Source organism: Narcine bancroftii, chromosome 6 (genome assembly GCF_036971445.1).
Source record: "Narcine bancroftii isolate sNarBan1 chromosome 6, sNarBan1.hap1, whole genome shotgun sequence".
NCBI classification, from domain to species: Eukaryota; Metazoa; Chordata; class Chondrichthyes; order Torpediniformes; family Narcinidae; genus Narcine; species Narcine bancroftii.
The window spans coordinates 135,502,800-135,529,012 of record NC_091474.1 but is presented as its reverse complement, the minus strand read 5'-3'; the positions used below and the strand labels follow the sequence as shown (position 1 = coordinate 135,529,012).

The following is a 26,213-nucleotide window of genomic DNA, read 5'->3' as shown; positions in this document are numbered from 1 at the left end:
GATAAATATACAAACAGTGGTTTACCACATTCACTCCTTATTTATAAAAAGAGTCCAGTGGGGTGAAGCGTTGATGATATAGTTACAAATTGTCTTTTGGTGGTCTGATGTTCCACTGTGACTGTGGTAATTCTGACTGTGACACAGCGATGAGGTCCTGGACAGTCTGGGCGAGCGCTTGTATGCAATTATCAGCATTGGGCTGGAGGGAACATGGTGACATGTCTGGCGTGTCATCTGTTAGGGCTGGGATAATGTGCCATGGTCTTGGTGCATTGTGAGTGGTGAGGGGTAGAAGGGGTGAGGGGTGATCAGTGGTGGTCTCTAGAGTCCATGAGGGTGCCGTCCCGAAGAGATCCAGTGTCCTCATGCCCATTGGAGTATGCCACATAGGCATATTAGGGGTTGGCATGGATGAGGTGGACCCTTTTGACCAGTGGGTTGGACTTGTGGCTCCTCATGTTTCCAGTGTAGAACTGGCCCTGTCGTCAATTTACTGGGAAAGGAAAACATAGGTTCATGAGGTGTGGCATTGGTGGCAGTACAAAGAAGGGGCCTGATGGAATGGAGTGTCTCAGGGAGGACCTTGTGCCAGCGGGAAACTGGAAGGCTCCTGGACCGCAGGGCCAGGAGGATGGACACAGATCACAGCATTCTCCCTTTCCACCTGCCCATTCCCACAGGGGTTGTAGCTGGTAGTCCTGCTCATGGCGATGCCATGTACTGACACAGCTCATAACTCATAAAAGAGGGCCCCTGGTCGATATGAATATAGCTGGGAAGCCAAAAAGAGTGAAGAGACTGCAAAGGGCCTTGATGACTGTGGCAGCTGTCATGTTGGGGCAGGGGATGGTGAACAAAAAACAAACATTGAGGAAGTAGACATTGCATTCCAAGGAGGGAAGGGGTCCTTTGAAATCGATACTTGGGCATTCAAAAGGGCATGTAGCATTTATCAACTGTGCTCTTTCTGGCTGGTAAAAATGTGGTTTGCACTCCTTACAGCTTTTGGTAATTGACCTGATCTCTTCAATGGAGTATGGCAGGTTGTGGACTTTGACAAAGTGGAAGAACCTGGTAACTTCAGGGTGGCACAGATCATTGTGAAGTGCTTATAAGTGGTTGATTTGTGTGCTGGCACAGGTTCCAAGAGATAGGGCATCAGGGGGTTCACTGAGTTTCCTGAGCTGGTACAAGATATCGTAATTGTAGGTAGGAAGTTAAGTTCTCCCCCCCAGTACCTTGTTCTTGATTTTACCTTACTGCTGGTTATTGAACATAAACACAACTCCACGTTGGTCAGTTAGCAAGGTAAATTGTTTTCTGGTCAGGAAGTGTATCTAGTGCCCTATTGCCTTGACAATGACTTGGGCTTCCTTCTCAACAGAGAAGTGTCAAATTTTGGGCCCCTGGGGGGCGCAGGAAAAGAAAGCGGCGGGTCTGCCCACCTGGCTAAGGGTGGCAGCCAGACCAAAGTCTGACGCATCACTCTCCAATTGGAATGGGGTGGATTCAGCCACAGCGTGCATCATGGCCTTGGAAATGTCTGCCTTAATGCGGATGAAGGCTGAATAGGCCTTGTTAGGGGAAAATATGAAGATTTAATGAATGTGTGGTTCTTTTCCACATAGTTGGGGACCCACTGGGTATAGCAAGATGAAAAAGCCCAGGCATCTTTTCAGGGCCTTGAGGCTTTGTGGAAGGGGGAGTTCCAAGAGCGGCGCATGTGGTCAGGGTCAAGACCAATGACTCCATTCTCAGTGACACAGCCAAGGGTGGCAAGACGGGTTGTGCGAAATACACATTTGGCCTTTTTGTACATGAGGTTAAGGTGTTCAGCGATCTGGAGGAATTTTTAAAGATTGGAATCATGATCCTGCAGGTCATGGCCACAGATGGTGACACTGTCGAGATATGAGAATGTGGCTTGCAGCTCATACTGATCTACCATGTGTTGTCCATTTTCTGCTGGAAGACCAAGACACGAAGAGGACTCTCAGGAAATGATAGAGGAGGCCATCTGCCTTGAACCCAGTATATTGGTGGTCCTTCGAGCAGATGGACAGCTGATGGCATGTCAATTTTAGGTTGATGGTAGAAAAGACCCAATATTGTGTGATTTGCTTCACCATATCAGATATACGGGGAAGGGGGTATGTGTCTAGTTGTGTGAACTTATTAATAGTATGTAGTCGATAACATTCCTGCTTTTCTCCCTATTCCTCACGACCACCACTTGTGCTCTCCAAGTTCTGGTGCTGGCCTCAATGAATCCATCTCTCAGTAGTCACTGCACCTCTCCCTAATAAAGGCCCTGTTCCAGAACTGTACTTACAATGGGTTTACAGTCAGGGGCAATGGAGGGGTGATTTTGAGGCTGGAGAGTCCACAGGTCATGCGCAATGGGAGATCAGGTTGCTGGCTGTGTGTGGTGGCGGGGGAGGCTGAAGGGTAGGTGGAGCGGAGTCGGCGATTTAAAAACTGCTGGTTACAGACAGTGCGGAATGGATGAGACCCATTGTTCTCAATCATCACACTTTTAAGGTGACATTGAATGTCCAGTCCCAGTAGCACCGCAGCACAGAGCTGTGGCATCACCAGGAGTTTAAAGTTTTTCCCCGCATAGAGTCACTATGCAGTAGCCATGGACATCCGCCTTATGTAACCTTGAGGCTAAGGATACTTTTTGGCTTATGGCCTTACTATGAGGGAGTAGTGCTGCACCACATCAGGGTGGATGAAACTCTCTGTGCTCCCACTATAGAACAGGCAACTAATCACGCGGCCATTTACCTGAATGTCCATTGTTAATCTGGTGAGTTAATGGAGACTGCCCTGGTTGAGTGTGATGGAAGCCAGTGTTGGATCGCTGCTTTGGAGAGTTTGGGTGTTGAATTGGGAGATGGCAGCATTCAAGAGGGCGGCCCCCACACGGCACTACTTGGTCTCAAAGATGGCGGTGGCACCGCTTGTTCCCGGGTTTGGCGGCCCCCACAGCCCGCATGTGGTGCTGCTCAGAAGGGTGGTTTGGATGTACACACTTTTGCATTGTGCCTTTCTTCCTGCAGCTGGAACAAACTGCGTCTTTTGCTGGGCAGCATTTCTTTGGGTGTTTGTCCAGGCCGCAGAAGTAGCACTTCGGGTGCTGATGGAGTACAGCAGCCATGGTTGGGTTGCTGGTGGTAGCAGTGTTAGGTGCTCGCGGAGTATGCTCACTGTGGTCAGATTGCTGGCAGAATGTGATGGTGGTGGTGTTTCCCAAATTGGCAGCACCCGGGGCACCCATGAAGCAGCCATGTTGTCGGTTGAGAAGGCCTCTTTATTCTGAAAGGCCACCTCCAGTGTGCCTTCTAATTCCACTGCCCTCTGTAGACTGAGCTCACCTTGCTCTAATAGTTTCTGGTGAATGCAATTGGACCTGATGCCTGCAACCTAGGCATCTCTAATCAGGTCCTCCGTGTTCCCTGCTTTCGCAGGCCCACGCGAGGGTTAACAGGGCCTTGAGGTATTTGGCATTTGACAACCCGGGTTGTAGCTTTTGGGTCATTAGAAGGTGTCTGGTGTAGACCTAGTTGACTTTTCACAGGTAATGGCCTTTCAATATGTCCATTGCCTCTAGATATGATACGTCATCCCTTACCATTGAGTACGCCAGAAGCCTGACTCAGGTGTGCAGTACATGCAGTTTGTCATTCTCTGACTGATCAACACCTGCAGGAATGCTTCAAAACAGTGCAGCCGGAGTTCAAAGTTGGTAGAGGCCTCAGGTGATTGAGGGTTGATTTCCAGCTCCTCTGGTTTCAGGATCTGCTCTATTGTCAAGACTTCTGCGAATAAAATTGATGCGCCATCAAAGACTCAAAAGATTGAAGTTGAGCAAACTGGTTGGCTTTTATTCGCAACAGAATGAAGACACGTCCTTACTGGTCGAATGTCCCGACTGAGGAGGGGGCTGAGGAACAGTCACCTTTATTCAGTGTCTGTGGGAGGAGCTGTAGGTATAATCAGTCAACGGGTGTGCCCAGGCAGATAAATATATGCATACAGTGGTTGACCACAATGCATCTTCAATTCGGTCTGCCTGGTACTCTTCCACAACCTCTTTCATTTCCTCACTGAATTCAGTAGATTAATTCTGAGGTACACTCAGTGTCATTCGTGGCTCATGGGGCAAGAAACATGACCCAGCCTTGCGATCACTGATGACATCACTAATAATCTTTGTTGGTGAAGAAAAGGGAGTGGCCCTTTTGCTTCCTCAACAGAGAACATAAGTATGCCACCAATATTCCTATGCCAATCATCTAGGAGGAAGCAGGAAATAGAAACCATAAATGCTACTTTAAAAGATACTGTTTTCATTTAAATATTTGCCTTGATATACAGTACCACTACCAATGGAGCTGGCATTTTTACCAGGCATACAATATTCACAGAACTCCCAGCCTTCACCCCACCCCGACTGTGAATGCCCTAAGTCTCACTTGATCAGAGACCTCTCAGCCCTCAGTTGTCCATGTGCACTGACAATCTTCAATGAGCTGGGCATTTACCCCCACAAAGATTGGGAGATTCCACCTTCCTGCCACTTGGTAACTAGAAGATGATCAATCTGATGGTTTGCAAACACTCTGCTGATCTCGTCACCTTCCTCGTTGGCACATTGGGAAACTCCATTGGTCAAACCAGCCCCTTATTTCAACACTTGGTTGAACTTATTTTTTAAGATTACGCTTCCAGATTTAAATTGAAAGCAAATTATTTTATACAGCAAATACACATCGGCTACAGTATAAATTATTTTATTGCTCATTTAAGGTAGAATATATGTTTCTGTATTCATAAAGCAGTACATACATTTTCTTTGACTGTAAGAGGCACTTCAGGCAATTTCTGCCGATAGCAAATCTGTCTGCCTTACAGCAAACAAAAGACAACTTTGTGTAATATGGCACTGTTTTTAATTACATGACAATACACTGGATCTTGAATCTTGAGAATCCCTGCAGAAGCTGGTGACCCTGTGATATCTATTTTAGAGGCCAATGTCAGAACATCCTTCCTAGACACCTGGTGTCATAATGGGATCCGTTGCATAGACGTTACAAATCCACATGTCCCTGACATGTTTTTAACCTTTGTTGTGAGCGTCAGTTGTTATGTGGTCCGTTGTGTGTGATAACGGGGAAGGGAGGGGTGAAAAAAAACAGGGTTCAAACTTAATGGTGAAACTTATACAGAAATGATGACTACGTTTTTATGAAAATTAATAACTGTATGAGTTTGAGTTTGAAAACTGATAAATAAAATGTTTAAAAGAGGGTGAATACTCACAAGTCATCAGGCTCTGATGGCACACCAGGCAGAGTACTGAAAATCTGTGCCAACCAACTAGCCAGAAAGTTCACAGACATGTTCAATATTTTACTGCTGCAATTGGAGGTTCCAGCCTGTTTCAACAGGGCTTCAATCAAGAAAAACAGGGTGAGCTACCTCAATGACTATCACCCAGTAGCACTCAATGAAAAGAAATGCTTTGAGAGTTTGATCATGGCCAGAATTAATGTGTATCTTAGCAAAGACCTGGGCCCACTGCAACTTGCATATCATCACAGCAGATGCAATCTCACTGGCTCTCCACTCAGCCCTGGATCATCTGGACAACAGCAAATCCTTCAACAGACTGCTTTTCATCGTTGATTATAACGTGGACATTACCCCTCCATAAATCTTCGTCCGCGAAGCCATGCCAAAGATAACTCAGCTTTCAACACCATCATCATCTCAGTATTGATCAGAAAGCTTCAAATGCTGGGCCTCTGTACTTCCCTCTGTAACTGCATCCTCAGCTTCTTCATCAGATGACCACTGTTAGTATGGATCGGAAACAACATCTCCTCCTCACTGATAATCAACACATGAACTCCTCAACGATGTGTGGTTAGCCCACTGCTCTACTCTCTCTTCACCCATGACAATGTGGCTAGGCACAGTTCAAATGCCATTTACAAATTTGCCAATGACACCATGGTGTCAGCAGAATCACAGACGGCAAAGAAGAAGTGTACAGGAGTGAGACAGATCAACTAGTTGACTGGTGTCCTCAGTAATTCTAAGAAATTGATTGTGGACCAGAAAGGGGAAGTCATTTCATAAACTAGTCCTTATTGAGGGGTTAGCAGTAGAGAGGGTAAGTAACTGCAAATTCCTGGGTGTCAACATCTCAACATCTTGGGGCCATCATATTGATGCAATTGTGAAAAAAGGAGTTTAAGGAGATTTGGTATGTCACCAAAGAATCTTGCAAAATTCCACAGGTGTAACATGGAGAGAGCATTCTGACTGGTATGGAGGTGTCAATGCACAGGACAAGAACAGGCTACATAGGGTTGTAAACTCAATCAGAGCCATCATGGGCATTAGTCTTCAATCTATTAAGGACATCTTTAAGAGAAGGTGCCTCAAGAAAACAATTTCCATCATCCAGGTCCCTCACTGCCCAGGCCATGCCCTTTTCTCACTGCTCCCATCAGGAAGGAGGTCCAGGAGTCTGAAGACATACTCTAATGTTACAAAAACAGCTTCTTCTCCACCATCAGATTTTGGAACACACAATGAACCTATGGACACTACCTCACTTTTTCTTTATATTTGCACTAGTTATTTATTTATTTTTTTAAAATCTTGTATTTACAGAATTGCAATTTATAGTAATTTTGCACCTTATTCTTCACCATACTGCTGCCACAAAATAACAAATTACATGACACATGATCATGACAATAACCCTAATTCTTATTGGACTTTTGAAAATAAAACTATTTAGTCTAGTGAAAGAGGTCTCTTAAACTTTGTTAACATGCCCTAAATGTGACTCTGGTTCCATGGGTATGGTTCATACTGAAATTACTGTTTACTGCTGGGCTAATGGGTAATACATATTGTTGTAAATTTATTCTTACTGTGAAAAAATACATTTAAAGCTGAATAGCTGAACACATTTTTTGCCCCAGAAAGGGCCCTCCCACCCACCAATGAAAACCAAAATGAGCAGTGACTACAATTACATTAGACTGACCATTCCTGCCTGGGTACAATTCTACAGGGTCATAGAATTTATGCAGCTCTTTAAAGTTAAAGAAGCCCCTAGGTTGGCAATGGCAAGTGTTTCATTACTTTATTTTGACTTCATGACTGTACGCAAACTAGATGCTCTGAGGCATGGATGCAATAATAGGCATTCCCGCTAGAATAAAGCAAGAAGAATGAAAGAAGTAGAACACAAAAGCCTGCAGACACGGTGGTTGAAATAAAAATACAATGCTGGAGAAACTCAGTTGGTCCAACAGCATACTCAGTTGGTCCAACAACACATAACCAATGTTTTGGGATGGAGGCCTTCATCAAGGTATGGAAAAATGTTGGCAGGTGCCTGAACGAAATGTAAGGGGAGGATCATGGTCCCAAAGGCAGGAGATAATAGGTGGATAAGGGAGGGATGGCACATCAGCAAGAGGAATGGCTCTTTGAGTAGAGAGGGAAGGGAGTGGAGAGCTAAGGGAAAGAAGACAAGGGGAAAGGAAAGGCAGGGAGAATGGAGAGTAGGTTAGCAGAAACCAGAGAAGTCCATTAATGCCATCCAGTTGGAGAGTGCCGAAACAGAAACCAAGGGTTGTTCCTCCAATTTATGTGGTCTTGGTTGCCAGGACAGACATGGGAGTGGGATGTAGAATTGAGATGGTTGGCCACTGGGACATCCCCGACACTGATGCAGAAAGAGCGAAAGTGCTCAGCGAAGAAATCTCCCAGTCTGTACTCAGTATCTCCGATGTAGAGAAGGCCACAAAGGGAGCACCAGATGCAGCAGATCATTCTCGTGGATACACGAGTGAAGTTTTGCTTCACTTGAAAGGACTGTTTGGGGCGATTGGTGGGGAAGGATAAGTGGACATAGAATGGGATTGGAATTTTTCTTCTGTAGTATGCACCAAATACGAGGTAGAGTATTAATGTGTCTGCATTGAATATAATTTGTCAATATGCTCCCATTGCCTTATGGAGATGAATTTCAGACTCAAGTTCAGCATACATTCATTATTGTATCAGAGAAAAGGTTTACATGTGTAGACTTTCAGATGTAACTATAAACCACACTACTTTCTTCTTATTCAACAGGAAGTGAAACAATAGTGACCATTTGAGAGGACCAATGATTATTGTCCCACATTCCTCCTCTACACCTTGCTGGGACAATGCAGCTCTCAACTGTTTTAGCAATTTTCCAATGTGCCATGGAAAAAAACTGACCTTTTGATGGTTTATCTATTCAGAATTTGATTCTAGATTAAAAATAGAAAGCAATTACTTACCTTTGAACCTGGATCTCCTTTCAAGCCCTGCAAAAGTAAACCATAAATAACCATGTATACACATGCAGCATTCTGCACAACTCTACTTGTGAACCAAACAGCTCCTTACAGTCTATTACAACTCTTTTTTTTTTTAAAAGCATGCAAGTAAAACAGTTAGATTGTGAAGCTGCAGGTAATGCTGTGACCACACATCTCCAGTGAACTGAATGTGACCTGATCCCTGGTGCTCTTTCTGTGGAATCTACACATTCTCCTGGCAACTGCATGGTTGCTCTAGTTTCATTTTTACAGATAAAGCACGGTGGCAGGCCCATGAGCCCATGCCACCCAAACGTACTCATGTTTGGAGGAATTGGGTCTTTAGAAGAACATTAAGGTAGATAAGTTCTTTGGGACTGATGGGATCAATCCCAGATAATTGAGAAAGGCAAGAGAGTGGATATTGAGGCTTTTGCAGGAATCTTTGTATCTTATATGGCCACAGACAAGGCCCAGAGGACTGTAGAAAAGCCACAGATGTTCCTGTTTAAAAAGAGCAGAAAATTATCAGGTAGTATGTCTTACATAAGTGGTATAGATTTGCTAAAGAAGATAGGATCTCATCTTATCTGGAAAAGAATAGATTTACATTTTAAAAATAAATTTTAATTAGGGTAAGTCAACATAGTTTTGTGTGGAGGAAGGTCATAGATTACAAACCATATTGATATTTTTGAGGAGGCATCAAAGATGATTGATGAGGGGTCTAAATGTGTATATGTGGGTTTTTGTAAAGTTTGGAATAGGGCACCACATGGTAGGCTGATCCTGAAGGTTAAGGCATCTGGGTTCCATGGATTAAATTCAAAATTGGTTTAGCCATAGAAGACAGGGGGTAAATGTGGAGGACTGTGATTAGTAAGTTTGCAGGTGACACAAAATTGGTGGAGTTGTGGATTGGAAGAAGACTATCAAAAAATCTACAGAATAGACATCCATTGGAAATATGGGTATATATGGGCAAATGGATAATATGGACAATCTTGCTCAACTTTGTCATGGTGTCAATTTTGCCATTGATACATGCCATGACAGGTACATGGATAGGAAAGGTATGGAGGGATATGATCCAGGTGCAGGTTACTGAGAGAAGGCAGAACAATAATGCAGCACAGACTAGAAGGACCAAACAGCCAGTTTCTGTGCTGTAGTGTTCTATGGACAAGTGTAAGATATTGAACTTTGGAAGAATAAATATAAAATTTTAAAAAAATCAGTAAATCCCAGGCCCCTTTCATGCATTGACAGCTGGAGGAATTTTGTGCTCCAGGTCCATAGGCTCCCATAAGGGTCAATACAAGTAGATAGGTTTGTAAGAAAGCTTATAGGTTATTCAGACAGGGTATTGAATATAAAAGTTGGAAAGTCATGTTGCAGCTGTTTAAAACTTGGGTAAAGCAACATTTGGAGTCATGAGTGCAGTTCATCACATTACAAGAAGAATGCGAAGGCTTTGGATAGGATGGAGAAGACGTTCACCAGGATGCCTAGATTGAAAAGTATGAACCACCCTCCCAATTTATTCATAATGATTTCCATTTGTGTCATGCAATTTCTTAAGAATGATGGTGAGATACCCAAAGCATTTGGTACGCAAGGCGGTGTAAACCAGCATAATTTTGGAGTAAAAGAATTCCAGTTAAAAGCTCCAGTTATTTTTCTATATATATATTTATCACTGAACATGCAAAACACTTACTGGTGGACCTGGTGGCCCTGGAACACCCTGTAAAATAATTAGTGATTTTATTAAATGGAGAATAATGTAATAGTTCTGGTGATTTTTAACAGCATTATTGCAACAACTTCTTGGCTATTCTTAGCATGCAAAGAGCTGAGTGGTTTATTACAATAGTAACAACTTAGTAGTGTTGCCTTACAGAAATCTATCACACCAACTTCATCCAAACTGTGGTCCACTTAAAATAATGAATAAATCAGTCAGGGGAAAAAAGAAGATCCTAAATGGGATTAAAGGATACAGGCACAATGAATGCACACAGCAAATACTTGGCAGCATAAACTAAACAATAAATTCCAAATGATTGAACAAGATAAAACAAGGTAAAATCAAGAAAAGCGGACACTTCAATAATATTATAGCCACAACAGAAATGTGGCTGAGGGAGGAGGTAGAGGTTTATAAAATCATGAGGGACATAGAAAAGGTCAATAGTCACAACATTTTCCCCAGGGAAATCTAAATCTAGAGGGACTAGGTTTCAGGAGAAATAGGAAAGATTTAAAAGAGACCTGAGTGGCATTTTTTTCCACAGAGAGGGTGGTGGATATATGGAACAAACTGCCAGAGAAAGTGATAGAAGTAGAAATGGAGATTACAATAATTTTTGTACAATAATCAGAAAAAAATGACCAGAAAATAATTTGGAGCCTTTATACGCATAAATTGATTCAAAATGCTGAAGAATTAAAAATACATAATACGTACATTGTTACTTTCTGTGAAAATTCATCAAGGATATTTTTGGCATTTTGATAATGAAAATAAGCTTATTGTGATCTACATAAGTACACATGCACTGGATTTCTTACTTGGTGTATGTAGCCAAAAAGATACATAAGATACACCAACCACAATAGTATCAATTTAATTACCCGTGTATGGAAAGAGATAATAAAGAATAGATAGATAAATAAATATTCACGGTTACAGTTAGTGCAAGAAAAAGTGAGATGGAGAACAAGTTCATCAACACTCAATGAATCAACAAATACAGAAGAGGCGAAATGACAGCTGGAGATCCACTGAGTCCTTGTAAACTCCTGAACAAGGCAGAAAGATGTCACACTTGATAGGGTGCATGTAACCTCATGTGGTAACTGTTTTCAAAAGGGTGAACATATTTTTTCAGGGGTTGGTGGGGGGGGGGGGATGGGGGTTGGTTGATGGAGAGTGTGGAATGATAAAGGAGATAAGGGAATACTTGATGGATATGTGATACCAAAAGAAACTGGTCTTGGGCAGCATATCAACAAATCGCTGAAGTTAGCAAAACAGGTAGAGAAGGCAATTAAAAAAGCAAATTGAAGGCTTACCTTTATTGGCTGATGCATAACTTTCAGATCAGGAGGCTACCAGCACTGAATAAAACTCAAATGAGAAGACTGCATATTGTTCTGTTCATCACAGAACAGGAAGGTTTTGAGTTCACCAGACAGGGTGCAGGAGATACTTACAAGGACTAGGGTAGTATTATTGAGGGAAGTACATCTGAGCTGGGTTGTTTATTGAGAAGGAGTTTGTAAATATATGTTAATTGAAAGAATGATTTAAGGGGAAAATATTTTATTTAAAGAGTCATTGAGTTTGGAACTCCTTTCCTGAAGGCAGAAACTCACTACATCTGAAACATGACCCCTTTGAGTAACGAATAAACTGCTGGGATAAATCTGGTCCATTTTTTACTGGCATAAACAGGATGGTGGCTGAAGGGCCAAAGTTCACAATTGATGTCAATAATATTCCTTCACTAATGAGGAATTAAAACCTACTGTAGCTATAGAAATGCTCCCAGCAAAAGTGATTGGAGGAACAATGTCCTTACATAAAAGGATTAGGCACATTGCACTAAACTGATTTTGCATTTGCATTTAATATTGTGAGAAAACACAGTTAATTACATGCAAAAGTATAAAATTTAAAACTAACAATTATCACAAAATAGTTCAGTTCCATAAATGGATACAGATAAACTTTTTGAAAGTTATCTTACCTGTTTCTTATATATACTGCTCATTCCATTTCCTTCATTGGTAGCAGTGCTCTGAGGAACATAAGAATTTAATATCAGGCCAAGTTCTGATGTTCATTTCATTAGTTGTTTGCACTGGGGATGAATTAATTTCATTGTGTGGGAACATGAAATTTGCCACCTCTTGCTAGGATAATTTTCACTGAGGCACAATTATGTATTTTATTACTGATAATTTAAAACTGCTGCAAGAAACAACAATAAACAAAGATCATCTGAAAAACTGAATGCAAAATTGGATATGAATCAGAGGAAAGTTGGGCTGATGTTGGCAGATGGAATTTAATCCAGACAAGTGCAATGTGATGCATTTTGGGAAGTCAATTTAAGGCTGGACAAATACTATAAGGGATAGGGTGTGTAGGAATGTTAATGAACAGAGGAATCAGGGTCCAAGTCCTTTGTTTCCTGAAGGAGACAACATAGGTTGGTGAGAAGGCATGTGGTATGCTTGGCTTCATAGGTGGGGCATAGAATATAGAAGTTATGTGGCAACTTTTAAAGCACTGGTTAGATGGCACTGAGAGTGTTCTATACATTTCTGAGTTATACAGGATGGAAACAGGCCAACTCCATGCCAACCAAGGTGTCTACCTGAGGTGGTCCCATTTGTGTGCATTTGGCCCACATCTATCTGAACATTTCCTTTCCATGAACCTGCCCAAATGTTTTCAAATGTCACCAATGTACTTCCTCAGAGCTTCCTCAGGCAGCTCAATCCATATTCCCACTGTGTGGGAATACTTGTCCCTTAGATCTCCTTTTGTCCCTTAAATCTGTCCTTGTCAACTTAAACCTATAGCTAGTATTTTTACTTCCCTGCCCCCAGAAAAAGAATGCAACCTTATCTATATCTCTCATGATTTTATAAAGCTCATATAAGGGCATCCATCAGTGTCCTTTGCTACAGGGGAAACAACCCCAACCTATCCATTCTCTCTGTCTAACTCAAGCTCTCCAGTGCCAAGAACATCCTTGTAAATGTTTTTATTCTTTGTATCCTTTTTAGCTTTATAACACCCTTCACCCTTCCGATAGTATTATGACCAGAACTGCACACAATACTCTTAGTGTGGTCTCACCCATGTCACGTACAGCTAGAACATAACTTCCTAACTCTAATACTCAATGCCTGAAAATGAATGCCTCCTTCACCACTCGTAACCTGCAAAACACCTCAGGGCCCTGCCATTTGCTGTGTATACCATGCCCTGGTTTAAATTCCCAAAATTCAATGACCCCCCCCACTTGTCTGAGTTATAGTCCATATGCATTCCGTCGACCTCTTTCCCAGATGATCTAGATCCTGTTGTAACCTTAGACAATCTTCTTGAGGTGATCAACTTCATGGCAGAATATACCCATCTTTCCTGGCAGCGCTGAAGTAAAAATAGTGGGGAGCTTTACATTTTTAGGAGTATATGTCATAACCACCAGTCCTTGACTAACCACACTGAGGAAATTGCACCAATGTCTCTACTTCCTCAGAAGCCTGAGGAAATTTATCCTGTCCTGGTGTGCCTTACCAATTTTTATAGATGCACCATAGGACATTTCCTATCTGGATGTATCACACTTGGTATGGAAACAACTCTTCCCAAGATCACAAAAAAGTTCAGAGAATTGTGAACGGAGCCCAGAAAATTATGCATATCCTACTTCTCTCCATCAATTCCATCTTTACTTTCTGCTGACCTGCAAAAACACCCAATACTTTAAAGGGCACATCCCATCCCAATCTCCTTCCTCTGGCAGAGGATACACGGGTCTGAAAATGCACACCTCCAGGTTCAAGGACAGTTTCTTTTTTGCTGTTAACAGACTCTTGAATTGACCTCCTATTAGTATAAGATTATGTCTTCCATTGTTTAACTGCACAGCACAATACCCTGCAGTTTTATTTTATTCTAACACTGATTTTATTCTTGAATGACTGGCTATACTATGTAGAGGTTGACTTGCCTTGATAGCATACAAATCAAAATTTTTTCATTGCATCTCGACAAACATGACAATAAACCATTCAAAATTCACAATATAATAATATACAGTAAAACCCTTCTTATTTGGGATTCAAGCAACCAGCAGCCTCAATCAACCAGAAAAAAAACTACAAAAAATAAATAGGTAAAAAAAAGGGTTTAAAATCTGTGTACCTCACCATTTGTTCTCCAATCACGCAATATGCAATCTCAAGCAACCAGAAAATTCATTTATCCGGCATCTACCAATCCCCAAAGGTGCTGGATACCAGGGGATTTTCTGTGTATGACAAATAATAAAGTACCCAGCAATGATCCCTGTAGTGCATCATTGGTCACAGGCATCCACTACCTCCTTCTGACTCCAATTTTGTATCCAATTGGCTAGCTCACCTGGATCTCATGTCATCCAATCTTTCTGACCAGCCTAACATGTGGAACCTTGTCAACAGTTTTGCTGAAGTCAATGTAGACAATGTCTACTGCCCTGCTCTCTTTTAAAAAAAACCCAATATCTTGAGACATGATTTCCCATGCACAAAATAAATTGACTATTCCTAATCAGTCCTTGCCTTTTCAAATGGAGATGGATACAAGAGACACACAATAGACTGCAGATGCTGGAGAAAAAAGTCAATTTTCTGGAATTGGCAGATTTGGAAGCATTGGTGGGAGAAAAAAACTTATGGGAGACTACTCCTGCAATAATGTTCTGACCCAACCCATTCATTTCTGTCACTGATACTGCTTGCCCTGCTGTGTTCCTCCAGCAGTTTATTTTTTTTTACACATAGATCCAGTCTTTCAAAATCTGGTGCCAATGCTAAAGGAAGGATGTGGTTATGCTGGAGACCGACCAGAATGTTGCCTGATTCGAGGACTGTAGTCATGGGGAGAGACTGAATGGGCTGGATTTATTTTCTTTGGAGAGAAAAAGGCAAAGGAGTGACATGATAGAAGTATACCAAATTATAGGAGGAATAGATATGGTAGCTAGTGAGAATCTTGTACCCATGATAGGGGTATTGAATGCATGGAGGCATTGGTTCAAGGTGAGAAGGAGGATTTGAGATAAAAAAATATTTTTTTTAAATACAAAGAATGGTTATGGAGCTTTTTGCTAGAGGAAGAGGTGGAATCATACAATCACAACATTTAAGAGACATTTGAACAGGCACCTAAATAAACAAGGCATAGAATACAGATCTAATGTAGACAAATTGGGAGGTAGACAAAAAGATGAGCCAAATGCCTTTTCTATATTTTTATGATTCAATGAATGCCTTGAAAACATTTTACTAATCAATACAAAGGCAGCTGACAATTGGTTTGATCCCCTAGTAATCAAGAATATGGTGATTATCAGAAAACAGATTATGAGGAGGGCTGAAGATGTCATAATTTTTAAATAAATTTTACAAAAGCACCAATTCAGAGTAGCTCTTGATGAAATGAATATAAATAAATCCAAAAAACAATCAGAATTGAAATGACACAATGAGTTTATCTGAATTTGGAGTTCAACATAATCAAGCAATGAAGCATATTTAATTTTTATCTTATGGTATTCTCTTTAAATAAGGACAATATTGCTTTTCTTGAATATTTTATTTAAAATTTTAAAAGCACAATACATTCAATTAATAATGTGTTATATAACAAAATACGTGGCATAGAACATAATACCTCCCTCCTCCCAAGTACCCTGAAGAAAGAAAGAAGAAAGGAGATGATCAAGTGAATATATAGATTCAAATCAACTGCCATGAAACTGAGAACCACCACCAGGATGAGCTATTGAGAGCTTAAATTTTCAAACCAACATGTTGTAAATATGGGCTCCATATTTTCAAAAAGTGATATTTATCACATTAACTGGAAGTTATTTTTTCAAGACAAATACAAGATCTCATTTCAATATGGGCCATCTCTGCATCCCCAAATCCATATCAGACTTCCAAGTAGTAGCTACACATTTCCTTGAAACAGCTAAATCCAATCCTAAAAATTCAATTTGATAATTTTAAATGAAACATTTTAATATTTCTCAACAAAAATTACATTGGCTCCAACAGAAGTTTAACCTTTAATACTTTCTCCAAAAATGCTTTAATTTGTGTCCAAAATTAATTAACCTCAATACACTGCCAAGTCAAGTGGAAAAAATACTATCTCTTTATTATGACATCTAAAGCATGACTCTGAAGAAATTAAATTAAATCTTTTTAATTTTTGAGATATTAAATACAATTGATGCAAAAAACTGTATTGTACTAATCAATATCCTACATTAATAATTTTAGTCATATTATCTTCACATAACATTCTCTAGTCATTTTGATCTATCTAAACCAATATCCCATCTTAATCTTGATTTATGAATATCTGAATTAGACATTTTCCTTTGAAGTAATTTATACTTTTTTGAAATTAATTTATTAATACCTCCTTTAGTAAGCAAAATTTCTACCTCAGATTGTCTAGGTAATCTCAGACTTTGACAGGTCAATGTTGCTGAAGTATAAACCACCTTGTGACCATTGGTGACTTACCAGAGGTCCAGGTGGTCCAGGTGGCCCTGGGGTTCCTGCTTCCCCTTGGTTACCCTGTGATATACAAAAAAATACAATTTTTAGAACAAATTTTTAACTCCACCCTGAAACAACTGAACTGTGGACAAAGTTCTGACAGTTTAAAAATTCCTTTACGCCAGTGACTTAGACAGACTCTGATTAGCAAAGATCATTTGTCATAAAACAGAATATATTGGATACAGTGGGCAGGTGAGCCAACATTTGTGAAAATAATAAGGGTTATATTGTGCAATATCAAAATCAGGATTTTGTCATGAACAAGTCATGAAATTTGGTGTTTTGTGGCAGCATCGTAGTGTAAACTTTCATATTATAACCATCTTGCAACATTATTATAATCTTCAACCAAGATCTTTTTCCTCCTCCAGAGTGTGCCTGACTTGCTGAGTGCTTACAACATTTATTGTTTTAGTTTGGATCTTCAGAATCCACAGCCTTTGCTTTCTGGGTAAACACTGGACAGCAGCTTCAGTGAATCCACATTCAGAACAAGGGGTTGGCACTTTCAATGTAATGATTACCACTTGTCGATTATTTCTTCCATTATACATGATGATAACCCATTAAATATTGTGTAAAAACCAAAGAAGGAATCAGTCCTTGTGTGTTAATTCATTACATCTGAGATATTCTGGCCTTGAAGTTCGAGATAGAAGTTGAGTATTTTTTGATATTGCACATTTATGAATATAATCTGCAACAGAGAAAAAAAGCAAACAGCTCATTTTAGTTCTCCTGGGAACTTTATTTAAATGGATGAAAGGAAACCATAACTCTACTTTACATTTAGCTACATAATTCTATCAGTAGAACAGGATTCGAATCCGCTAACAGTACATGGTATCATACTAAATTGAATCATCAGGCTATTATAAGTGAGACTGTGCAAAATATCAATTGAGTAGTGGCAGTCATAGAAGATAAATTTCAGTAGAGGCCTTACTTATGTTCCTCAACATTGGCAAATGTGTAAATGGCCTTTTTGCGGTTTCTTTGGGTTTACACAGCTCTTGTGCCCTTTATATGCTGGATCATAATGATTATATTTATGGAATGAAATTGGAAAAGCATCACACAAGTCTGACAATGTTGATGGCATTTATGCCACTTGTGTTTGAGGGCATATGTTCCAGTTATGTATGAAATTATACAGTCCCTCTATAATGTTTGGGACAAAGACAATTCTTTTCCCCTGTGCTCCACAGTTTTAAATTTGTAATCAAACAGCTCACGTTCCAGATTTAATTCAAGGTTATTTGTATACATTTTGGCTTGATCATGTAGAAATTACAGCACTTTCAATACATAATCCCCTCATTTCAGGGCACCATAAAGTTTGGGACATTTGGCTTCGCGGGTGTTTGTGATCACTCAGGTAAGTTTAATTGCTTCATTGGTGGACGCATAAGAAAGCAAGGCCTCCTTCTAAGCTTTGAAAAATGGCAACTACAGGCTCCAAAGGTGATCAAGAGTTGTGTCAATGAAAGTCAAAGAAGCCACGATGTGGCTGACAAACAAGAATAAAGGGGTAAGAAACATTGCCCAAACTTTAAGGTACTGTTTGGAACATCATTAAAGAGTGTGCTGATGAGCTCAGTAATAGCAAAAGGACTGGTTGGCCAAGGAAGATCCCTACTGCTGATTGTCATAATAATGAAGAAGAATCCCCAAAAGCCTGTTCAACAAATCAGAAACACTCTTCAGGAGATAGATATAGATGAGTCAATGACTACTTTATGCAGAAGACTTCATGAAAAGAAATACAGAGGTCACACTGCAAGATGCAAACCACTAGTTAGCCACAGAAACAGGATGGTCAATCTACAGTTTGCTAAGAAACATTTAAGAGAGCCTGCAGAATTCTGGAAAAAGCTCCTGTGGACAGATGAGACCACGATTAACCTATATCAAAGTGTTGGCAAGAGCAAACTATGGAGGCATAAAAGAACTGCCCAAGATCCAAAGCATATCACCTTTGCCATGGTTTGCATCTTGCAGTGTAGCCTCTGTAATTCTGTTCATGAAGTTTTCTGCAGACAGTGGTCATTGACACAGCCATGCCTGTCTTCTCAAGCATTTTGGATCTATCGTATATACATATGGGATTTTTCTTCATAATGATGAGAATTCTCCTGTCATCAGCAGTGGAGATCTTCCATGGAATACCAGTCCCTTTGAGATTACTGAGCTCACCAGTATGCTCTTCCTTCTTAATGTGTTCCAAACTGTTGATTTTGGTAATCCTAAGGTGTGAGCAATGTCTCTTACTGTTTGATTCTTGTTTTCCAGCCTCATAATGGCTTCTTTGACTTTCATTAACACAACACTTGTCCTCATGTTGAAAAATGGCAATGACATACTCCAAAGGAGATCAAAAGCTTCGAATCAAGCCTTGCTCTCTTATTCCTGCACCAATGAAGTAATTAAACATACCTGAGTACTCACAAACACCGGTGAAACCATATGTCCAAAAGATTATGGTGCCCTGAAATGAGGGGACTGTGTGTAACTTTGCTTCTACATGGTCAAAACAAAATGTATAAAAATATCCTTGAATAAAATCTGGAATGTGCACTTTAATCATGTGAATTATTTAATTACAACTTTAAAACTCAGGAGCACAGGGGTAAATAAAGGAGAGCTTGGAACATAGTTCTGTAATCTCTGTGCATATCTATATACAGTTCTGGATGGTTCTTTTTTATTGGCAGATGGATTTATCCTTTCTATTTTGCAACTTAACCTTTTCTGTGTTTTTAATTTTCTGGTGACACAGTGTTCTACCAATGCAGTTCAGTCATTGTGAACCAGAGGCAAACATCCAAGTTAAGTGTGTGCTCCTTTCTGGTTGACCTTAGGCAAAGCTGACACTGAGTTCTGAATTTTATTGTTGAATGCACTGACAGATTAGCATCACAATTTGCAAATTTCTCAGTCTTGGTCCGGAGTAGCAGAATAATTGCAGCTTTTGAATTCAAAAGGACGAGATAACATAACACATAAAAAGCTAGCCAACATAAGCAGAACCAGAGGGCACGACTTGCATTTGAAGGTTCTTAAAATTAGAAAATTCCATGACAGCATTACTTCAGTGAGAGAAAGTGTGAAGTGGATCGAACAGTCTTTGGAGAGATGATGGCTGCAGGAATTGCTGATTTATTCTAAAGGAAATAGGATTGATCCGCTATCAATAACTCAAACAACTAGAGTTATGGAACAATAGACTTTCATTTATAATAAACGAAGGTCATCCTGTGCTGTGATCCAAGCTTCATGGGGTTAGGGGTTGGAGCCTTTATGCAGGGTCAAGAGGAAAGAGCCACAGGTACAGTCAGAGGACAGGGTGGGGCCGGATTAATGAGTGTACAGCAGTTCACCACAGGGCGATGTGGGGCACAAAGTGTTACAAAGGCCTTAGAGGTTGAGTCCGTCCGGCAGCCTGGTCTTCCATTGTGACCAGCGGAAAGTCAGTTACTCTGCTGTAGTTGGGGTCATTGATTCTTCCTGAACCTCCAGTGTTATGTTGACTGCTGGGGGCATAGTGGCTTTACTGTAGTGACTGGGGTGGGGGCAGGGCCAGGATACCATAGTATGTTGTGTGTGTCCATGGTTGGGGAGGGTGCAGTTTGGTGGGTATGCTCCTCGGGTGCCCCCGCAAGGTCTCAGATGTAAACAGTTTCCTCACTGCCATCTGGATAGGCCACATACGCACATTGGGGGTTTGCATGGAGGAACTGGACCCTTTCGACCAGTGGGTCAGTTTTATGGCCCTTCACGTGCTTCCATAGCAGGATTGACCCTGAGAACACCAACCAGGATGAAAGGGTGATCCCTGATCTGGAGTCCCTGGGGAAGGAGAAAATTCATTCTTGAGATGTAGCACTGGTGGCAGTCCTGATTGCGTGGAGCACCTTGGGAAGGACCTCATGCCAGTGAGAGACAGGCAGCCCCTGGACTGGGCAAGGAGGATGGCCTTTCACACAGTGACATTCTCCCTCTCTACCTGACCGTTCCTTTGGGGTTTATAACTAGTGGTCCTGCTGGTGGTGATACCTCTGGCCAGCAGGTATTGGTGCAGCTTGTCGCTCATGAAGAAGGACCCCCAGTCATTGTGAATGTATGACGGGTACCCGAATAGGGTGAACAAGTTGTGCAGTGCTCTGATGACTGTGGTTGAGGCAAGGGATGGCAAAGGGCAAACGTGAATACTCATAGATGACTGTGAGGAAATACATGTTATGGTTGGTGGAGGAGAGGGGGCCCTTAAAATCCATACTCAGGCATTCAAATGGCCGTGTGGCTTTCGCCAGGTGCTCCCTCTCTGATTGCTAGAAGTGCGGTTTGCACTCTGCGCAAACCTGTCAGTGCCTGATCTTGTCTCTAACCTCACAAATGGAGTACGGCAAATTAAAAAGATTTGATAAAGTGGAAAAGTCTCATGACACTGGGGTGGCAGAGGTCATTGTGGAGGGTCTTGAGGTGGTCTATCTGGTCATTGGCACCTGTCCCTCAGGATAGGGTATCTGGGGGCTTGTTGAGCTTCCCCAGTCTGTACAGAATATCATAGTTATAAGTGGAGAGTTCAATCCTCCACCTCAAAATTTTAACATTCTTTATCTTACCCCGCTTTTATCAATAAACATGAATGCCACATCCCATTAGTCCATGAGCAGGGTAAAACGTCTGCTGATCAGGTAGTGCCTCCAATGCCGCACTGCCTCAACTTCTGCCTGAGCCTCCTTCTCAATGGAGGAGTGTCAGATTTCTGGGTTATGGTGGGTAGAGGAGAAGACGGCCATGGGCTGACCTGCCTGGTTCAGGGTGGCAGCCAGGGTGAAGTTGGACGCATCGCTCTCGACCTGAAACAGGGCAGATTCATCCATTGCATATGTTGAGACTTTAAGGATGTCCTCTTTTATCCGACAGAAGGCTGCACAGGCTTCTCTTGTCAGGGGGAAGGATGTGGATGATAAGGGGGCGGCGTTTGTCCACATAATTAGGCACCTACTAGACATAATAGGAAAGAACCCCAGGCACCTTTTCAGGGCCTTGAGGCTGTGGGGAAGAGGGAGCTCTCGCAGTGAGGGCATGCATGCAGTCAGAGTCGGGGCCAATAACTCCATTCTCCACAACACAGCCAAGGATCGCCAGGCGAGTAGTGAGTGAAACACATTTATCCCTGTTGTAGGTTAGATCGAGGTGTTTGGCTGTTGTGAGGAATTTCTGGAGGTTAGCATCACGATCTTGCAGGTCATGGCTGCAGATTGTGACGTTACCAGGTAGGGGAAGGTGGCATGCAGGAAATTTTAGTCCACCATCCAGTCCATCTCCTGCTGGAAAATGGAGACACCACTGGTAACACCAAAGAGGACCCAAAGAAATGGTAGAAGTGGCCTTCTGTCTCAAAGGAGGTGTGCTGGCAGTTCTCCAGACAGTCAATCGTAAAAAAGACATGGTATTGGGCAATTTGATTGACCATGTCCGCAATGTGACGGAGGGATTACGCATTCAGCTATGTATAGTGGTTAATAGTCTGGCTATAATCAATCACCATCCTGTCTTTACCCTCATGCTTGACCACCACCATTTGGGCTCTCCATGGGCTGGTACTGGGCTCAATGATCCTCTCATTCAGGAGTCGCTGTACCTCTGCTTTAATAAATGCCCTGTCCCCTTCACTGTATCACCTACTTTTTGTAGTGACTGGCTTACAGTTGGGGATGAGGTTCATGAACAGTGGTGATTGATATGGAGAGTAGCGAGACCACGTCTTGGTGGACCAGTGGGTGAGGGGGCGCTGGGGAGCGACATGCTGATGAACTGTGGGTTGCCAACCGTGAGTGTGGGGTAGGGGGAATCATCTTATTGCATTGTGATGCTCTTGAGGTGGCACTGAAAGTCCATCTCGAGCATTACTGGCGCACAGAACTGAGGCATGATAAAGCGTTTAAAGTTCCTGTAAGTTGTGCCCTGCACGGTCAGTGTCACAGTGGTGTAGCTGCGGATCTCGGTTGAGTGGGACACTATGGTCATGGCAACTTTATAGCTTATTGGCTTTTCTTTAAGGGAGTAATGCTGCACCATATCAAGGTGGATAAAAGTTTCAGTGCTCCCATTATCAAAAAAGCATCGTGTCACCTGATGATTGACTGGGAGTTGATGTGGACAGAGGCTAGTATCGCTTTGTGGTCTGGCCTGTATTGACTCCTAGTCTAGGAGCATAATGGCAGTGCCCAAGCAGCAGTGTGGTTATTCCCAGAAGTTGATGGCAGCTTCCATGCTGCGCATGGAGCAGCGCTAGGACTGGAAGGCGGCTGCAATTGACATACCTTCACATAGTGGCCCTTTTTTCTGCACTTCGAGCACATAGTGTCTTTTGCCGGCAGCGTTTTCAGGGAATGCTTTGGTTGGCCACAAAAGCAGCACTTCAGGTGCTCCTGGAAAACTGTGGCTGTGATGGGTTTGCTCTTTGAATGTGATAGCAGACTACTGGCCTGCGGACCCGAGTCTCAAGATGGCAACCCCATGCGGTCCCTGTGCTTCCATGTTATGGAGGTGATCTCCAGCAATTTCACGAGGTCATTCGCCCCTCTAAAGTCTAACTTACTTTGCTTAAGTAGCCTCTGGCACACGTAGTCCCACCTGACGCCTGCGACATAGGCGTTCCAGAGCATGAGAGCTCAGTTGTTGAGTTCATTCAGCAGCCTTTAATTGCAGGGAATAAACCATCTTTAAGCCTGTTGGTGTGCGGTTTTACACTCCTCAGCCTTCTCCCTGATGGGAGGAGGGAGAGAAGAAAGTCTGGGGTATGATGGATCTTTCAGCACGTCCTTCAGGTGGGTCTTTCTTAGCAACATGACAAGTAAATTAGGTAACTTTGGCCCTTCTTTTCTAAGAATGAGGTTTCATAGTCTTGTATGTGGGTCTGTTGGTAAAGATTGATTGCTTAGATGGGTCAAAAATTGTTCTATTTTTGCATAATGTGATTGAACAATCTTCGAAACCAAATTTGACTTTGTTCTGTCCAGCCATTCCTGTATTTGAGAATGAAATGGCATATTTTCAACTATGGAACATGTGTGGAGTGCAGGTTTAACGTATCTATGGTGCAGATTTGGGATTTAAAGAGGCAACATTTATCAGGGCATATCAATCATACAAAAAATTCCATTAATTAGCAATCAGACTGGTATCTTGTCCAGAAACTCAAATGATTTAGGATTTGTTCAGTGAAAGTAAGACTGATTAATGATTAAAACACATTTCAAAGGCCAAATGACTTGATTGCAAAAAGCAAACCTGCTTTACTGGAGGTCCTTCATCTAAACGAAAGCAACATTTTACCCTATGTTTCATAAAGGCCATCTTGCAAATCTAGTGGAATGGAGTGTGAGAATGATTTAGTGCAATTTACTGTGAACTTGATTAGGAATCTTGGTTCATTTTCTGATGGCTAGAACAAGCATTTGGAAAACACATCTCATAAGTCCCCGAAAGGCCCATTCATTCTGAACCCTATGCGATGTGGACACAGTAATGGTACTTAGCACCACTGTGGGGTAAATTTAAAATAATCAAAAAGGAACATTAATTTCCCTGTACCTTTTCTCCCTTAGGTCCAATTGGCCCTGTTGGTCCTGGTCTTCCTTTTGAACCCTATTAATAATGAGAAAAAAAGTTATTTTAATTTCAGTGGTTTCAGTTTCCTGGGATTGCTGTTTTATCTTCACCCTGCATTTTATTGACAGTACTTTTTTTTTTAAACTATTCAATAACTTCTGTGTAATTTTTATCCCTTTTCACATAAAACGAGAGGCTCATGTTTAAGCAATAAACAAAACTGCCCCATTGCTCATTTCTTTTTCAAGCAATTATCTCCTTGTGTATTTGCTGAAGTAGGTGGTAGCATTGGGACATTGAGAAGAAAAGAAAAAATGTGGAGATACTGACACAGCAGCAATATCATCGAACACTTGGTGCCAGTGGCAGATATTGCTGGAATACTTCCAACTATTTGTCTCTCAAGTACCTCAAAGCTGATGGAAGGAAAAGCATTAACTGGAGCCACTTTGCTTAGTATTTTTCCTCACGTTGGTACTGCTGGATTTTCAATGGTTCCATTAACCATTGACGAACGCTTTCAATATTAAAATCACAGAGAGAATTAACAAACCCTTGGACAGGGGTAGATTTAGGGAAAATTAGCATGTATTTGATAAAGGTAAATGGGTTTTAACAAATGATTGAAGTTTTGATCATTAAGGGAAATGTAGTTGATGAGGTGTATACTACATAGTTTTCCAAAAATAAAGTTTTTCATGAGTGGTGTGATGTTAAGATTGAAGCCAAAGGAATAAAAAGGACAACAGCATATGGGTGGGATGTTGGGTAGGTGACAGGAGACAAGTCATGAAAGGTTGGTTTGTGGATTGAGCAGAGTCACCGAAGCCATCCTTCTACTGTTCTCTGATGGTTACTCAACCATGCCTACTTGCAGCAAATACTCCACATTCTATCCTCCTGCTGCCATTCCATTTCTCTGCCATCTTTCTCCTTTCTGCATCAAACATCTGGTACAGTGAGAATCAGTGTACCATGGAGAGAAGGTCAATGAGTGAGGAAGTGTGGGGGTAGAACTTGACATTAACTTTTGACTGCACTATTTGGGTAGAGGTGTAGTATTGCAAAATCGCTGTTGATGTTGGGCCTTCAACATAATGCACATAGATTCTGGAATCAAAAGTACAACACTATTATCCATAAATGACCCAAATGAACAAAGAGAAGGGTAATTTTTGTATCTTGAGTGCAGTAACTATCAGATTTAATATGATAATCAAAACCTGCGAGTGAGATTTCCAATTTCAAAATGCTACAAAAGACACGTCAAGAAGTGGACCGGAGGAGGACATCGGTTAGCAGTAGTCCTACAGAATAGGCAATGGAAATATTGTTAATGAAATTCTTCTGATATATTATCTGAAAGACCAAATTTGCAGATGGCACCAGGTTGGAAAATGAAGGAGCTGGTTTCAAAATCATGTAATGAAATGAACAAAACATCTGTGAGTAAAACAATAGCTGCTTATAAATCTCTAGTTATTCAAAGAGGCAAGTGATTGTTGAGACCTTGATAAAGATCTTTCCATCTCAACTTGTGACAGGAGAGGTCCCAGAGGAATATAGAGTTGTTAGTATTGCATCTTTGTTCAAAAGGGACAAGTATATGTTGGGAAGTCAAATGTAAGGGGAATATATACTGTATAGTTATGGTAGGGCTATGAAAACTATTTATGTGCACAGGGATCTGGGTTCAGAACTCATTGCAAATAGTCATGCAATTAGAGAGGGTGGTAAATATGGCATATAGTATGCTTGGCTTTATTGATTGGGACATTTGAGTATAAAAGTAAGGAGGTCACATTGTATCCTCTGGTTAGGCTGCACTTAGAA

The 26,213-nt window shown here is 41.4% G+C and overlaps 1 protein-coding gene and 1 long non-coding RNA gene across 9 annotated transcripts in view; one reads left to right on the top strand and one right to left on the bottom strand.

The window, feature by feature from the left end:
* LOC138736505 (uncharacterized) overlaps positions 1-8,284 on the top strand; it is a 69,841-nt gene extending 61,557 nt beyond the window's left edge. For both annotated transcript variants that reach the window (XR_011340322.1, XR_011340321.1), the window contains exon 6: positions 8,176-8,284. This is a non-coding gene — a long non-coding RNA (uncharacterized lncRNA). The remainder of the gene's footprint in view (positions 1-8,175) is intronic.
* col19a1 (collagen type XIX alpha 1 chain) overlaps positions 1-26,213 on the bottom strand; it is a 346,509-nt gene that overhangs the window by 42,415 nt on the left and 277,881 nt on the right. For 6 of the 7 annotated variants that reach the window (XR_011340316.1, XM_069886134.1, XM_069886136.1 and 3 more), the window contains 5 exons: positions 24,363-24,416; positions 16,719-16,772; positions 12,146-12,196; positions 10,111-10,137; positions 8,370-8,396 (listed from right to left, as the gene is read on the bottom strand). Coding sequence is in view for 6 of the 7 variants with exons in the window: in XM_069886134.1 (XP_069742235.1) it covers positions 8,370-8,396; positions 10,111-10,137; positions 12,146-12,196; positions 16,719-16,772; positions 24,363-24,416 (213 nt within the window). In the remaining variant the exon portion in view is untranslated. The remainder of the gene's footprint in view (positions 1-8,369; positions 8,397-10,110; positions 10,138-12,145; positions 12,197-16,718; positions 16,773-24,362; positions 24,417-26,213) is intronic. The other variant, XM_069886135.1, reaches the window with a different exon arrangement.